Source organism: Lactuca sativa, chromosome 5 (assembly GCF_002870075.4).
Source record: "Lactuca sativa cultivar Salinas chromosome 5, Lsat_Salinas_v11, whole genome shotgun sequence".
NCBI classification, from domain to species: Eukaryota; Viridiplantae; Streptophyta; class Magnoliopsida; order Asterales; family Asteraceae; genus Lactuca; species Lactuca sativa.
In genome coordinates this window covers 344,783,744-344,801,842 of record NC_056627.2, presented here as the reverse complement: position 1 = coordinate 344,801,842, position 18,099 = coordinate 344,783,744, and the positions used below count along the sequence as shown (strand labels likewise).

The following is an 18,099-nucleotide window of genomic DNA, read 5'->3' as shown; positions in this document are numbered from 1 at the left end:
TCACATTTGTATAAACTTATATCATGTTTGAAGATTTTTATTCATCTATTATTAATAAGAAAATTTACATTATTAGCTAACATAAGTATATATTTTTCTACAAAATATCTAGCAGAAACACAGGTGTTACACTACACTTAGCTCAAAAGCTAAACATCTATGAATTGTTTTTAGGAAATACATTAATATATTTTCAGTTTTTAAAGCTATCTTTTTTGCTTTATATATTATTTTCAAATTCAATAAAATATAGGTTTGACATTCTAAGAGTATAAATTACGTTTACAATTAAATGAAATTTTAATACTTTTTTAAAAGTAATAATAAGTTATAAAAAATCAATAAAAATGTATTTTTGTCATATTATATAATTCACTTTTTAATTTCTTAAAAAATCTAGAAACCAAATAGAAAAGAGATTTCATCCAAAGGCATAATATATTTCAATTCCTCCATATTACAATTGATATATTCCATTTTTTCCAAAAAACATTACGTAAATAAAATGTCCTATTGCGTGGAAGATAAACAACATATCATCAATGTATTTCCTAAAGGTGATGAGAATCCCACATAGTTTGTGGATTCACTTTATATGAGAAAATATCTTGGTAAACAAGACATACTATTTATGAATTATGTGGTCATTTGCTTATGGTTCGTAATTTTTATAGTTTGGAGAAATATGGTTATAGAAAGAAAGATATAATTGTTGCATGTGCACTATTGATATATCCCTTATCAAACCTTTTTTCAGGGACAGGTCAACATGGTTCGGCTAAACATGATTCTTCATACAGTTTGATTCGACAACACTGTTTGGTTCGATCTTGTCATGATGGTTCGGTTCGATAATACAATTCGCCTATTCCCAAGACAAAAGTACTCTCGCCACCTAAGGTACAACTCTCATACTTTCCTCCCACGGTAAAATGTATTTCTCCAATGAATTCATCATGTGATAGACATAATGAAGAAAGAAAGTAAGCCAAAATCTCTCTCATGACTCTCTTACATGCATATAATCATCTTCCTTCCACTTGAAGGATCCGATCATTATTTCACATCGATACTAACTTAATCGTCGATGGTCACATCCCAGGATGCAAGTCCTCAGATGACTAATGATCTTATGAATAAGTGTAACATGTATCTAATTGAGACTTGCTTACGACACTGGAAAAACATATTTAAGATTACAACCTGATCAACCTTATGACAATTTTTTAGGTTACATCACGCACATTCAAAATGATTGTGTTACATCATGCACTAGGATTGTTTACTAATTGGATAAAACCGAAATGTCCAATTGGAAAATTTGGATTGGACTATTTGGTTCGGATATTCGAATTTTTGGATTGATTTTCAACAAATCCGAATTATTATTTTGGATTTCGGATTGGTTTTGGTTTATTAAGTAAGAACCGAATAGTCCAAAAAAAACCGAATAACAATTAATTATTTATTTAATTTTAAAATGTCTATAATTATTTATTAATTTTATAATTTATCTTTTCATATAAGTTCAAAAAGTTTCACCTTATAAAAAACATTAATCTACATTTTATTCCAAATGTTTTTTTATCAATTAAATTTTAAACTAGAATATACCTTCTTACTTGTTAATAGTTGTTTATAAATTTTAAATCACAACTAAATAATTTGTTTTTGCTTCTTCTATAAAACTAGCTAGTATTATAATTATATGTTATTTTTAAATATTTTGGTTTTTCAAACTGAATTATAAAAACCGATCCAACCGAATTGTTAATGGATCGGATCGGATCGGATTTGAATTTAGTTTGGACTATTCGGATCCTTATTTTGAAAACCGAAATTAATTTGGATTTACTTAATTGGATTGGATCAAACCGATCCATCCAGACGAACACCCCTAAGCACGTAAGAATGATTGTGTAATTAGGTAGTTTTTAAGCAATTATAACTAGTTTTTAATGTTTCGTTAGCCCACATCACATTTATAATACAAAATTGATGTAGAATAACTTTTGTCTTATTACTTGATCCCTATTTCATCAATTAGATTATTAAGAAATCAAAATCTATTAATTTTTCAAGACTACAACTTTAAGAAAAAAAAAAGCATATCAGAAAATATCTAATGACATTATAACCTAACTTTCTACACGTTTAAAAGTGGACTATTATTGGTTTCTTTTACGATTGCCAAGGCCCAATCACATAAATTAAAAAATAAAAATAAAAATACAGCAGTTAAAGCGAAAAGTACAACTCATCATATCGTATACCACAATTTCAGTAAACATAGCACCGCTGTAGTCCGGGTCGGGGCAAAGCCTGTTAGCGAGCTTCTCTGGTCTGCATCACACCCCACTCTACCATCCTACTCCAAAAAATCCACCACCCATATCATAATCAGGCAGTATATACAATCACAAAACAAGGAAGCACAGCCCTCGGATTAAACACGATTAGCTCGTCTTCTTCTTCTAACCTGCTCTGCCTCGCACCAGATTCCCTCCCCACCAAAGAATCATAACCCGGGTCATCTTTGTCACCCGAACCTTTGTCACAACCGATCCGACCCGCTATAACACGACAGACAATCATTGCCCGTTTCACGTTCATGAACCCGAACTCGTCCTCGATGTCATCAGGAATTGCCACGTGTCCTCTCCAGCTATTCGATAAAGTGGATATACCATCCAGTTTGGGTGAAAACCCGGATCCGATTATCTCACACACATTACAATACTGGTTAACACAGATGCTAGAATTACCATTTTGCCCCAGATCACACAGGAAAGTGGTGCAGTAAAATCGTAACAATTCGTTGCCGTCGGCGATACATCGTTCGTCCCTCCGCCGGGAATCACCGGGTCGCGCCGCCTTTGACTTCACGATCTCCCTGTATTCTTCAAACTGGGCAAGTATCTTTGGGGTGTTGTGGATCTTCATGATCCGGGAGATAATCGGTGTTTTCTCAGGCCAACCGGTTGTGAATATGATCTGGACAATGTTCTTTCCGGGATCGTCATCCAAAAGCTCGCAAACAGCGTGTTTGATGGATTGGTGTTGTTCAAGCAATCCGGGTTTTTGGAAAACCTCACCGCAGTTCAGGCAGGGATGGATTTCATTGCGCATGGGAAGGTAATCGGATTCCGTGAGCGAACCTGGTCGGGTTGTGGATTGGGCGTCTGGTGGAATGAATGAAATTGAACGGGTTGAAGATGCTGGAGAAGGTATTTGATGAACATGAATCGAGTTCTTCTTGTCTGTAACTTGCGATGTGGATTTGGTTGAGAAGACTCGTTTGATGAATGACCAAAAGGAAGAGAGGCATCCATGGCGTTTGAGTTTGGTGGAAGTGACACGGAGCAGAGGGACTGGAGCAGATGCTTTTCTAGGTGTTTTGGGACGGTGGCGGTGGTGGTGGTGGCGGGTGGTGGGGTAGATGGTGAAGCAACCGAGGTGGAGTACGATGACGAGGAGGGAGATGAAGTTTGTTAAAAGCGGACGTATATTGGCCATAAAGTGGGGAATCACCAATACCGGAATGACTGGTTATGGGTGGCAGAGCAGATATAGATTGAGATATGGCGATGGCGCTGCCATGAAAGAGTATTGAAGATGGGAATGGGATGGATAAAGGTGAGAAAGGTTAAGGGTGTAAGGCAAGTTCATGGCATCTTGTTCTCGTGCGTCTCATATACATACTAACTCCTACTTTCTTTCCATTTTCTACAAATTTCATTATTTAATAATGATTTTTTGAGAAGATACAACGGTGTTATAATATCAACACGAATGCTATATTGAACAGAGAAAATAAAAAAATGATTAGGTTACCTTTAGTTACACGGAAAAACTGTTTTCAGTTTTCTCTTTTTAGTTTTTGTTTTTCGCTTTAGTTTTCATTGGAAAATTTAAAAAACGTGTTTAGTTAAAACTTATTTATTTTTCATTTTCAGTTTTAAAAAATTAAAAAACGTGTTTAGATGTCTATTTTTCTATCGGTTTTTATTTTAATAAAACGGTAGTTGTGGGTGTGGTGGTGGCGACGGTAGTGGTGGCGGCAATTGTGGTGGCGGTGGTGATGGTAGCGGTAGTGGTGGAGGTGGTGATGATGATGTTAGGTCGGTGATTGTAGTAATGGTGTTGGGTGGGTTGGTGTGTCTGTGTGGATGTGTGTGGGGTGGGGGTGGGTGTGGGTTTGTGTGTATGTGTTTGTAGGGGTGGGGTAGATGTAGGTTTTTATGTGTGTGTGTGTGTTATTGAGGGTAGGGTGGGGTGGGGATGAGTGTGTGTGTGTGTGTGTTTGTAGGTGTATGTGTGTGTGTGTGTGTTTATGGGGGTAGGGTCAAGATGTGTGTGTGTGTGTGTTTGACAGGGTAGTGGTGGGGTGGGGATGGGTATGTGTGTGGTGTGTATGTGTGTGTGTATATGTGTGTTGTTTGTTTGTTTGTTTGTTTTTGTGTGTGTGTTGGGGGGGGGGGGGGGGGGGGGTTAAAGTGGATGGGTGTAAGTAGGTAGGGGTATGGTGGGTTGGGGGTGTTAAGGTGGAAGTAGGTAGAGATGGATATGGTAGCAGTGACTGTGTGTTTATATTTTAGAAAAATTTTGGAATTAGAAAAACGTGAAAAACAATGATTATCACGTTTTTAAAAATTTCAAACTTTTTGTAATTTTAGAAACGGAAAATTTTCATTTTCCGTGAAAAATTTAGAAAAATAGATGAACTAAACGCGTTGTCAAAATTCTCATTTTTTTTGAATTTTTTTTCCGAAAAACGGCTAATTTTTCCGCAACTAAACGCACCCTTAAATTTTTTGTTTTGAGAAATGATTGTTTTGTCAAAATGGTTAATTTGCACTGTTCAAAATATATTATGTATACTAGAAACTTACAGGTTTACAAAACATTGTATTCTCAGTTAATTAATTGTAAATGGAGTTCATTCTTCCCACCATTCCAATCCTACATGGCATATTATTATTTTTATGGTAGCAGTGACTGTGTGTTTATATTATGGTAGCAGTGACTGTGTGTTTATATTTTAGAAAAATTTTGGAATTAGAAAAACGTGAAAAACAATGATTATCACGTTTTTAAAAATTTCAAACTTTTTGTAATTTTAGAAACGGAAAATTTTCATTTTCCGTGAAAAATTTAGAAAAATAGATGAACTAAACGCGTTTTCAAAATTCTCATTTTTTTTGAATTTTTTTTCCGAAAAACGGCTAATTTTTTCGCAACTAAACGCACCCTTAAATTTTTTGTTTTGAGAAATGATTGTTTTGTCAAAATGGTTAATTTGCACTGTTCAAAATATATTATGTATACTAGAAACTTACAGGTTTACAAAACATTGTATTCTCAGTTAATTAATTGTAAATAGAGTTCATTCTTCCCACCATTCCAATCCTACATGCCATATTATTATTTTTATATCCTCTCACTTACACCTTCTAATATATATGAAATCTTTTTTTTCTTAGCCTTTTAATACATTCAATTTTTTTTTATATTTTAAAATAAATACAAACTAATTAAAATCATACAAAACTAATTTACAAAATATAAAAAACATATAAAATTGATTCACAAGACATACAAAATATATTGGTACAAGTTTATAGTCATGAAATACAACTAATCAAAGCCTGAAGTAGAAATGGTGGAACAGGTTACTTTACATATTGAAGCATTGGTATCGCTTGGGACACATGACGGTGTAGCAAGCGGTACCACCCTTAGCCCACTCCAAAATCTTCTCACGACAAAAAATGTCGCAATTGAAGCCTAAAGTCGTCGCTATACCTTTAGCGACGACATGTCATTGCTAAAGGGTCGCCGCAATTAATGTCGTCTCTAATAGGTGTCGTCACTAAAAGCCTTGGGTGTCACTATTAGCGTCATCTCTATTGATATTTCGGCCATAGTTCAAAGTTTTTTCTGGCATGGCTTCCTAGAGGCAGACGTCATTGCAATTGGTGCATGTTGGTTGCAAAAGTTGTCGTTGATTATGTTTTTTTAACAATTTATATATGATATTAATTTATATATTATAAAATACAGATTTTATAAAAAATACAGAAATCAATACATACCACATTGTATAAAACATCAAATAACATAAAACAATACATACCACATTACATCAATATACCACATTACATAAACTATCTAATAAATTCAAAATAAACATCAAATATATCATCCATAAACTATCTAATATATCTAAAACAACATCATTTCATAACATAAAACAAGAAATAATATGCGTCTTCATCTTCACCATCGTTGTTTTCCTCTTTGTTGACTTGGTTCTTAAACAAGCGGATAATGTCTCCAATTGCCGTCACGAACGCCGAGTTTTGAAGAAAAGTTTTAACATCCATCTCCTATAAAGTAAGTATATAAGTCAAAATATCAAACTAAAAAATAAATTATTATTACTTAAAAATTAAGTCACAAGCACATTAAGTCGTTAACAATTTAACAAACTATCAAACCACCAAATAAATTAAGTCCTTAACAATTTAACAAACTATCAAACCACAAAATCAATTAAGTCTTTAACAATTTAACAAACCAACAAATTCATAACAAATGAATTAACCACTTAACAAATAAGCAAAGTATCAAAATACCAAAAATTACTATAAATGCATCAAGTTCTTAACAATATAGCAATGCTACCAAATCCTTTAAGAGTTTTGTAACAGCCCAAAAACTTAGGTAAAGTTTTTCATTTATTAACTAGAAATAATATCCATATTTGTTTCCCAAAAATTCCATTACATAATACATTGTTTAAAAGATCAAAGTATCCAAAACCACTAGCACGAGATACTGGAGAGTACACACCGCGCCATCAAGCCGGACCCTTGCCCTTAAAGCTAGAAGTACCTGAAACACCCAACAAACTGTAAGCAAACGTCTAGTGAGTTTCCTAAAATACACAACACATACAATCACATAAAAACCATGCAATAGAAAGGCATACATGAATTGCCATGGACTCCCTCTATGATCTTTACTTGGAATGACATAGGCTCCCTCCACGGTCGGATAACCAAGTGTCATGGGCCCCCCTATTGTCTTTACCTAGAATGTCATGGGCTCCCCCATGGTCTGATATCCAATTGTCTTGGGCTCCCCCATGGTCTTTACATAAAACAATCCATACCAAAAAACATACAATTGGATATCAACTAATTACTACATATCAGATAATGGGACAACATTGGTGCCTTCGACCCATTGGTATGATGAGAATGATGGGTTTTGGACATAAGAACTTTCCCTATGTGCACATACAACCCTATATCTTGGATCTAGGTTTCTCTAATTGAATATGCAATATATCTAAGACTTTCATGGCTAGATCTAATGTAAACTAACAATTAAAACATATGAAAACAGATCTAGAATAATACCTTGAATTACTTGCTTGAAAACCTCCTTCTTCTTGGAGCTTAGAGTCACAAATGTCAATCCTCTAATGGCTTACAAACACCAACTAGAAAGAAGATGATTTGAGAGAAGGAGAGAGGTGAGAAATCGGCTCTAGGGTTTCCTCCAATCACAAGGGGGCCGATTTCCACAAGCCCAAGGGTCTATTTATACTTGTGAGCTCCTAGGGTTTCACCTTAAAACCCTAATTGGATAACTTAGCCCCAAAGCAATCCAATTCCCCTCTTGATAAGGCCTTGGACGATTTCTAGGTGATGCACATCCCTAAAATCGTCCAACCCATATCCATAAGGATTATTAGCTCAAAATACAACTATCACACATTTGACAGTTTATGCCCCTTTATTTAATTAATCTCTTTAAGTCACCAAATTAATTCCTAATTAATTTATGACTTATATTAATCAAATAATATTATTATTCTTTTAACATATTATTATTATAATACATTAATAATAATAATAATAATAATATCTCTTCTCTCTAAATCACCTTATCAAGTTGCTATGGTGAAGGCAACCCAAAAGGACCATGCACAACCGGGTCAAGTACTTACCAAATATAGTTACAGCCTTAGACACTAATCCAACAGAGAAGACTCACCTCAGTCTGCTGAACACAATAGCTGCTTACCTATCATTCCGAAACCTCACACTGCACAATGGTACCAATAACCCAAAATTAGGATTATAACTCAACCTAGTCAAAGAGTCCAAAAACCTAAGCCGAAGTCCGTACATGGTGGCCTAAAAGTCTTTCTTTTACTAATGGGCCTAGCATCCAAGATAAAAGATATTAATGTGCCACATGGCCCAATAAGGCCCAACCAAAACAACTATGGCCCAAATCAAAACTAACAGACCACTAACTCTAAATAGGACCAGGACCAAAACTGAATAAGGCCCAAAAAGCTTACAAGCCCACACGAAGCCCAAACCCATCTGGGGTGCGTACTCCCAACGTACCACTCCATTAAGCTTAGCATACTGAGCCTATTTGCTGTATGCGCAGTGTACAAGATATTACACCCGCTGTACAAGAAAGATATGCAGCAACGACCATTAAGTTCTTAATACTTGGGATTCAACGTTTAGCTTCAGATCTGAGTCCATTAAGATTTCATAGGTCATAAAGTTGGCAACTTTATTCCCTTGCATGCCATAAGGGCCCCCAATACTTCGTTCTTCCCATTAAGACCTCATTTTAAGACCTCAAACTCATGCATGAAATCAAAACAACCTTCAAGATGGCACATTTATACATCAAACATGCTCAAATATCTTAGATCTAACAAATTTAGTCTCTAGAGTTGCTCAACTCACAAGAGAGGGTCCAAGAACCAAAAAGGGACTTCATAACAAAACCCTAGCTCAAACTAACAAAAAAGATGACAAGGTTATGACTTTATTCCTCCAGAAGTTCCTCAAGATGAACTAGATGCAGGATCTAGAAGCTCAATAACACCATAGACTTGATCACCAACTTCTCCTTCTTGAATTCTCTCTAAAATGGCCATCAAAACACTCTTTAAGCTCAAGGATCACACTCTCATGAAAATCTGGGGTTAACGGACGAAATGAGGCTATGGAGGCTGATTAGGGTTTGGTCCAAATGATATAAGGTTGTTTAAATAGGGTGCAAGTCAAAGAATTAGGGGTTTAGACATCTGCCATGTATGCCCTGCGTACAAGCTCATACGCCCAACATATGATCCCCAACCACCCAAAGCTCTCATAGACGTACGCTAAGCGTACACGGATGTACAACCAGCGTATGGAAAGGACCATTTTTGGCAAAATTGAAACACTTGAGGGTGAACAATGGAATACCTGGATTGGAGTGTTACAAGTTTAATAAGTACTTGCATTGGTTGTGGTGCTTGTAACTGTGACTGTTATTGGGATGGAGCACTTGTACCCACTATAGAAAGAGGTTTAGGCTCAATGCCTCTCATATGCCCCCTTTGAGCACTTAACATCTTCTTAAATATTACGATCCAATTAATGGAGTCCGGATCACCACTAGAATCGGTTATTTGTTGAGTCTATAAAGCAAACTCACCATCTAAAGCATTCTCTATTTCATGAAGATTGTCAAAACTAACACCAAAAAAATCTACTTCATGACGGATCAACAAATTGCCCTTGTTTATTCACATGCTCACGATGAAATGCTTCAAGTCTATTCTAACTACGTATAACATTACAAAATATGGTATACTTGAATAAAAATTAAAAAATATGTTATAACTAAATAAACATTACTATAACTTGTGTTCTTAAAACACGCACTATCGTAGACGCACGTCCCTCCACAATTCTTAACTACTTGCTTCTTCTGGTATTCTTTGTTTTCACTGGATCGTTTTTATGCTTATCTGTTAAGAAATGGTCAATAGTATCACTCCAACGCAGTGAATCCATACCATTGGGGGCTCGATCCCTTGCTACCTCCACATCCCCTTGCAAATCAGTAAAACGATTTTTTGCAATATGTTTGAGGCCTCTATACCGTGCACATATCTAATTGTTCAGTGACACCCACTACTACAAAAAGGCCCTTTTACGACGCGCAAACCACGACACTCAGAGATTCATGTTACGCAAAAGAGAGTGACCTTAAAATGGCGTCATCTCTTCAAAAAATTTAAGTATTTAGGTCACGCATTATTGCGTGCCCTTAAATTAGTGTGTTAAAGAAAAAAAATCAAAAACACGGAGGGCGCTTTATATTAAACGTGCGTCCTCTATAATGGTCGCCTTTTAATTTTAATGAAACGCGCGCTTGTTTCAAGATATCCCTTCATTCTCTTCTTCTCTTCTCTCTACAAACCCTAATCACCATACCATCTATGATTCAAGGCCTTATATTTTTCCACCGCCTTCAACATGTTCTCGAAATCAAATCTCTCCATGAGAACAGCATCTCGCCAACCGATGTCGCCCTGATCAGCATAAAGAATCTGAAAACGTGAAATTGAAAGGACGATTCTAGGGATTTTTTCAAGAACACACACTTATCGCTATCGCTATCTCTATATCTATCTCTTTCTCTCTCTCTTTCTCTCTCTCTCTCTCTCTCTCTCTCTCTCTTTTTTTTCTCTCTCTCTCTCACGCACACAAAATTGAAGGGACGATTCTATGGCTTTTTTCAAGAACCATTCAAAACGTAAAGGAGTGCTCTCTACAATAGTTTGGCAAAGTCGGCTCATCTTACCTCATCGGCGACTGCGACTCCTCGAAGATTTAGGGTTGTGCTTGGTGATTCAACTACTAACTAAGGTCTATGGTTATGTATTTGTGTTTGGTAATTAATGACTCAGATAAGGAAGCTTGATGACACTGAGTTTAGAAACCCTTGGCAAAGACGTATATTTGGGTAAGTTGTTTTTCTATTTTTGATATTTCTTCATTAAGCTTTTCTTTTTTTATGAAAAAATGAGTTTTGTTCAGGAGTATATCCTGATTACACTGAAGAACCCTCTGCGCTTGCTTCAGGGGGGCCAAATATAAAGAATGTAACCTTATTGATTAAAGATTGGTTTAACCCAGGTGTGCTCCATGCTAAAGTTTGGATATTATATTTCCCGAGATGTTTATATTGGATCTGCTAATAATGATCGGAAATCTCTCACTCAGGTAACTTTTTATAAATTTTAAAAAATTTCTAAATGGCTTACTGATTTGTATTACTATTTGATTTTATACGTGAAGGAAGTTGGAATCTATCTTGTTAGCTGTCCAGATATAGCCAAAAAGGTTGAAATCTTCTATAATAACTTATGGAAACTCGGATCTTTGAATTCTTCTGATTACACACGAAAGATATGGGATCAATAATGGCAGATCAGTAGAACACTACTTTGTTGGTCACATTTCGTACCATCTAAACAAAGATGCAGGCATATCAATAATTTGTTTATCTTTTTACAAAATTTTCATTACAAGTTAATCAACATCTCTACATATTTCCTCTTCCTCCTTACGTTGAAGTTCCACACACATCTAGCTATCAACTACTAACAGAACCTTCAACTTTCAAAACGTCAATTCAGACCCCTGGATGCAATTATTCATATTCAAAACCTCTATCAAGATATCTCTCTTTTGCTCCAGCAGAGGTGAAAATCTTTTGGTCTCATTGATTCCATATATTGTAGTTTCTTTGATGCTTTTATTTATTCGTTCATATGATTGCCCTGATTTTTGAACTGCAACTCTCATTTTGGCCATTTAGGTTTACTTTGTTCATTTTGTTAGTGCAATTTAGGGGAGTTTGAATATCGTTTTGCAATAGGTTCTATAGTTTGACTTTCGTTCTTAATTGATTTGCAATGTCGTTGCTTTTGTATCTTATTTCTGTTCATAAAATATAAAAATCATGTATACAAGTGTGATAATTCTCTTAACTGCTCTGCTACTTATTTATTAGGGTTTTTTTTCATCTAACATAATACCTTGCTAATTGTGGTTCAAGAGTAAATATTATCACCAATATTATCATTGCTCTGAATACTCTTCCTAAAACTATTGTAGCTAATGAATTTCTATTTACATAAATATTAAATCATTCATAATTAATAGAATCACATTCAAATCCCAGTAAAAGTATATTTTCTTGCTTATTTTAGAAAATAATATTGTTATTTAGTTAAAATCATGAATGCTTTAAGATTTTTGTGATTGTAAGTTACATAAATTAAAATGGTTATGTTAGTATGTTACAAAATTCCATTCCATGTGCATGATGGAATGGATAAAAAAACTAACATGACGTGTTATTTTTGACTATTTGATTTGAAATTCATATTTTATATTTTCCAAAGAAGTTAAATATGTTTATTTAGGGATATATGTTTATTTCATAAAAATAAATTTTGTTCAGTAGAGAATCTATGGAGAGGATGGTGGAAGCTTCTGCTCAGGAAGCCAAGGCTGTGAATCCTGTCTGGTAAGCTGCACAGGCACACACCAAATCACAGGCTACAAAAAAGTTAATCAAGCTAATGGAACCCAAAGCTCCTCTGTTTCCAAACTTGGTGAAATTAATGACCAAAAACTTGAAATTGACATTGAAAAAAGGAAACAAAGGTCACGTGAAACAACCATTAAGAAGACTAGTTCCAAATTGTCTAAGGTATCAATCTAATAATGAAAATACCCAAAATGCCCTTCCACTCAAATATGTTGTTTCACTTCTACTAAATGATAGGAATTGGAGAACAAAGAAAAGGTAGAGAAGCTTTTAGAAAAACTAGATAAGGAAGAAACAAAACAACAATTTGAAACTTAAACTCATCACTCATCACCACTCTCATTCTTGTTTCTTTTTCACTCAAAACAAAGAGAAGAAGAAAACCCTCAAGTTCTCTGTATGTTCACAGTGTCATAAGCTCAAACACACAATCTTTTCTACAAATAAAATCTTTCTTTCTTGAAGACCCAGAAATTATCACAAGTTTTTTTTTTTTTTTTTTTTTTTTTTTTTTTTTTTTATTTTTATTGGTAAAATGATTATAAAGAAGCCAAGAATAGTGATAATCGGGGCTGGAATGGCAGGGTTCACAGCTGCAAACAAGCTCTAGATGTGAGATCACAAGAGAGAAACCGTGTAGTGGAACACTTAAATCAGTGCTTTAATTCGTGGTGGGTCAAAAGAATGCTTTTCACCTTAGATAGTTGTGAAATTTGAGCAGTTGCAGATCCAGATGTGAGATCACAAGATTACTGGTTAATCCGAAATTCCAAGATTATTGATGGCATGGGTGCAAGCGGTTACATTCCCCGGTCAGGATACTCGCTGGTTATATCATGTCTATAATTTCTGATATCTACTAATAACCCTATTATGACCTAGCTTTGCTAATCCTTCAATATGTTGGTTTCAGGAATGATGGAATGGAAAACCTGTATAGTATCTTGGTAAGATTCGATGATCAAAGCTCAACAGATTCATTTCACAAACATTTTCATGGAAGGCGATTCTAATCTTTGGAGGTTTTCATTCTTCAATAACCATACTTTATTTAAGCATCATGCAATGCAAGTAGTTATTCTAATTTCAATAAATTCTGGTTTTTGAATACATACATAATCATGTCGTGTGCTTTTCACTGTTGATGTTCAATACACAAGCTCAATTGAATACACACAGACTTCCCCTGCAAATACAGAGCAACCCTCATGTCCTGTTTGTCTTGGTAATTTATATATTATATACCAAATATCAGCTGATTTTTTGTGTATGATTTTTAGAGAGATTGAATCAATGTTCTTTTTGAAGAGAGATTGGACCAAGATATGAGGGGGATTCTAGTAACAATCTGCAACCATTCATTCCATTGTTCTTGTATTTCAAAATAGACTGATTCTTCATGCCCTGTAAGTTTAAAAATCATTACTTGGCAGTTGGAATAAATAAACCAATATTGTTAAAAATCATATACCCACGAACTAAAAGTGTAATTTTCTGTTACTATCAGGTGGTTTCTTCATCTTTCCCTATTTAAACCTAAATATTAATTGCTATTTGCTAATGCCATAACATAAATAGGTTTCATCTGAATACGTGATGTACATTTCTGTCAATCCCAATTGTCCATCATATTCAGGTGAAATCATAATGGCGGCGTTCCTTCAAATTCTAATTGTGTATAAAGTTGAATTCATTTTAATTTAAAAATAAATAAAAATTTAAAATTTTATTATAAATTCATTGCAGGCCAGATTCCAAACATCTCGCTTAGTTTGGGTGGTTGCTCAACAAACAGAACAAATTTTGAAAATGTTACGTGATTTGATGCAAATAAATAAATTGCTAGCTGTTACTATAGACATCCCATTTAATATGAGTGTTTTTCAAAATTGTCTTGTTAACTTTTTGTAGGTTGATGTATTTCCGGCACCACAAATCCATGGTTCAATAAAAGGTTTAACTTTGACATGGTAGGATCTCCCTCTGATATGCTGCAAATTATATAGGGTTAAGTGCAAGAAATAGCAACATACATTCATTAATACTTCCCATTTCGATCTGCAAATTATATAATTGTTGGTCAGATTTTTTCAAGTGTAATAATAATGCCTAATAAGAAAAGAATTGAAAGTAGAATGCTACAATTTTCAATGTAAAATGCCTTAATAGGAATAAAAAAAATGAATGTAGGATGCAGGTGGGTATGGTAGCAGATGTTGTTAATGTAAGTTTAGATTTGGTTGGAGAAAATTGTAAGAGTTGTAATTGAATTGGTTGTCACTTGGCACATACATCATTCCCTCTTTTGGCTAGGCTGCATGAGGCATACATGCTTTTCCAAGATGTTATGGCTGAAAACCAGCCAGACTTCCCTGCTGCTACCCAATCAGGTAATTTCAATGGGTTTATCTCTATCAAATCTTTTCATTTCATATTTCATTATCTATCTCTATCAACCACATCCATTAAATAAATTTATGAAAATTCTGACACCAAGTGCTTTCTGGATAATTCATAATTCAGTTCAAAACATTTACGAAAAATCACTTGACTTTGGGATATAACTAATGAGGGAAAATTTGTAAAACTTAATATTTAATCAATGGGAAAAGCCTCCTTATTTTCTCCCTTATGATTTTTTTTGTTTTTATGCACTAAGCCGCTAAAAATGAAACGCTCATACGGTGGTGTATATAGCTTTCTTTTTTACTTGATCAAGTCGAGGGGGACAGGACTCTGGCTTAGTAGGGTAAGAAAGTTATAGCCTATATGGGTGTTGTGCTTTATTTTGTCAGATAAATGACCCTTTTCTCTAACTTATATATATTATTTGTGCTTCAGTTTCCCATATTATATGTGCTGAGTGCTGTCATTTAGTCGAATAGTATTTTAGGTTATCTATCCAACCACTTGAATGGTATGTTTGTAATCAATTGAGTTGATTATCCCTTCTTATTTCGTTCATTTCACTTGCAGTAAGTGTTTATATGAATGCAAAAGACATGCTATGCTATATACAGTTACTAAAGTCTAAAAGTATAAATAATTGTTGGGCGATTGTAGTTTTGCTTTCATTTCATCTAAACATTTATTTGATTCCATCATGTTGAGTGATACAGGAAGCTAAGAAATGTTTTGACAAGGCTGGTTTTTTTTTATAGCCAGGTATTTACTTTTTCTGTATTTGTTTATTTATCAAAGATCAATGTAACTACATTTGAGTATTTGACATGTCATCATGTTTGCAGGTACAACTCAACAAATTTTTTACAGGTACAAAATGTTCACTCCATAGTCAATTGCATCGTATGATTCTGTTAATTTCAACCAAAATTCGTTTCTTAGTTTATTTTGTGATCGATTGAACTGAGTTGCTAGCCTAAAGATGTTTTTGCCCTAATTTGGCTTATCTGGTTGCTTCTCTATTATCATAAGGTTTTGAGAAAGCTTGTGGACGATGCTTCAAAGTTTCTGAATGATAAGGTCACAAAAGCTATTGTAACAGTTCCTGCTTATTTCAATGATTCCCAAATAATAGCAACAAAAGATGCAGGTCACATTGCTTATGGTTTTGATGTTTCAGGTGAGGGGACACGATTTGGGATAATTGAGTTTTAAATTCAATATGATGTTTTATTTTAAAAATATTTTCTGATGTTTGTTTCCCATTTTATTTGTTGTAGTTCTTGATGTTGGTGATGGGGTTTTTGAGGTGCTTTCTACTTCTAGAGACATACATATTGGTGGTGATGACTTTGATAAGGTTAATATTGTTTTAGAACAAATACCATTATCCATTTACATGTGTATTAAATTTTAATATTTTATAACATAGATTGATGATGCTTTAAGCCTTTCTGAATACTAATGTATTGATGATGAAAACATGTATCATGTGGAAACAGAAGCATAACAATAAAAAGTAGAAACAAGAAGGTGTTCCTTAATAGCAATGTAATATTATGTTATATAGTTAGGGAAAACCTCTTAATAACAATGTACTTACTAATTGGATGTGATACTTTGTGTAAGATTGGAAGGAACTGGAACTGGCCTTGTTGTACATGAGAAAGCTCTTGGAAAGTGAGTTGAATTCGATCTTCATCTTCTCTTTGAGCATTCTTTCTTATAAAATTTTGTTTTATAGAATCTTTAATAGGAGTATGTAAATGTTTGCTTAAAATTTTTGTGTCTTGTGACTTCCTGCGGATCATATTCAACATTTCAGCTTGTTACCAGGTAATTAATTAACTGTCTCTATCTACATGATCTTTCACTTCACCATTGTATCTATTTTTCTTTAGTAAAAAACATATTAGGTAAGATCATGGTGTGTTGTTATGAAACAAACAGGCAGGACAGACATACGGATGAAAGTGGAAATCCCTCAAGATACAGAGCTTGTGGAGCCCCTAGATGAAGCTTGTATATGGCGCCAAACAAGAGGCACCGCCACTGAAACTTTAGGAGCCGAGAACAAAGCTGAATCCACAGAGAAGGTTCAATTACAATTTACAAATCTTCCCTTCTGTTTTCTTAAATATTATCATATCTGTGAAACTTAACAACAGTTGTTGGTCTTCCTGTTGGTGATCCATCAATGAAATGGCCAACTTGCATCATGTAATAACATTTTAGGCGAAGATGTAGGTATATGTTTTTCTAATGAATAATGTAATCATATGTATGAATATGAAATAAAGTTTGTTATTTAGTATGTGATAATCATGTATAGGGAGAAAACTTCTATTGATTTGTTTTATCTTTCCATGGATCGATTATTTATATGACATTAAATTTTATGCAATGGATTGTATTTTTTGTATATTGTATTTTTTTATGAGACATTAAATGCAAATTTAATTTGAAAATTAGTAAATCTATAAATAATATTTTTTTTTAAACATTTAAAATTACGATACGCAAAAATGTGTGTCATCTTCGTTTATGACATGGCCTTTCTTGACAGGGGCTTCCTTGATACGCATTGGGTGTCATAAACACGCGCGTGGTAAGGTTACGACATGCAAATGCGTGTCGTCTATCTTTATGACGGGGCCTTCCTTCATACGCATTGCACGTCATAACCGTGCGTCGTAAATGCGTGTCATAAATGTGTGTCGTAAATGCGCGTCGTCTATAGACGACGCACAAAAGCGCGTCATCTCTCGTTATGACAGGGCCTTCCTTGACGCGCATTTGCGCGTCGTCTGAGCGTTTTACGACGCGCAATGAGTGTCGTAAAAGGCCTTTTTTCTAGTAGTGACCCAAAAAACTGAAGCCATGGGATCATTTGAAATCACTCCAAAATCAAACCATGTATACAAAAAATAGAGAAGTTAAAAATAAATCAAAATTAAACATATTAAATATAAATTTATAAATAACTTACCAAAAGATACTGGAACATGCCATCCCTTTCTGCTTCAGAAACTTCTTTCCATGCATTCTTATCCAAAGCGATGTCGCGCAAAATATAGTTCCCAACCTTCCGAATGAAGTATTCGTATACTTCCGCAGTTGGTATGTAAGTATTTCTGTCAAATACTATCTTCAGAGGCCGTTTGCCATTAGTTTCAAATAACTTATACATTTTTTTGTTTACTGTCATGCCTCTTCGTTTTGGAGGTACAGTTGCATAAAAAAAATATTAGTCAAGAT

General features: G+C 34.4%; 1 protein-coding gene across 1 annotated transcript; it reads right to left on the bottom strand.

Annotated features, from left to right (window-relative positions):
• Nucleotides 1–2,111: 2,111 nt before the first annotated feature.
• Nucleotides 2,112–3,752, bottom strand: LOC111912503 (uncharacterized). Its single transcript, XM_023908236.2, has one exon. The coding sequence runs from the start codon at nt 3,514–3,516 to the stop codon at nt 2,401–2,403; it is 1,116 nt and encodes a 371-aa protein (XP_023764004.1). The 5' UTR covers nt 3,517–3,752; the 3' UTR covers nt 2,112–2,400.
• Between the last annotated feature and the right edge of the window lie 14,347 nt (nt 3,753–18,099).

What these genes read in the sequence shown, in the direction of transcription:
- LOC111912503 (XM_023908236.2), bottom strand. Translation starts at nt 3,516, where the DNA reads ATGGCCAATATACGTCCGCTTTTAACAAACTTCATCTCCCTCCTCGTC.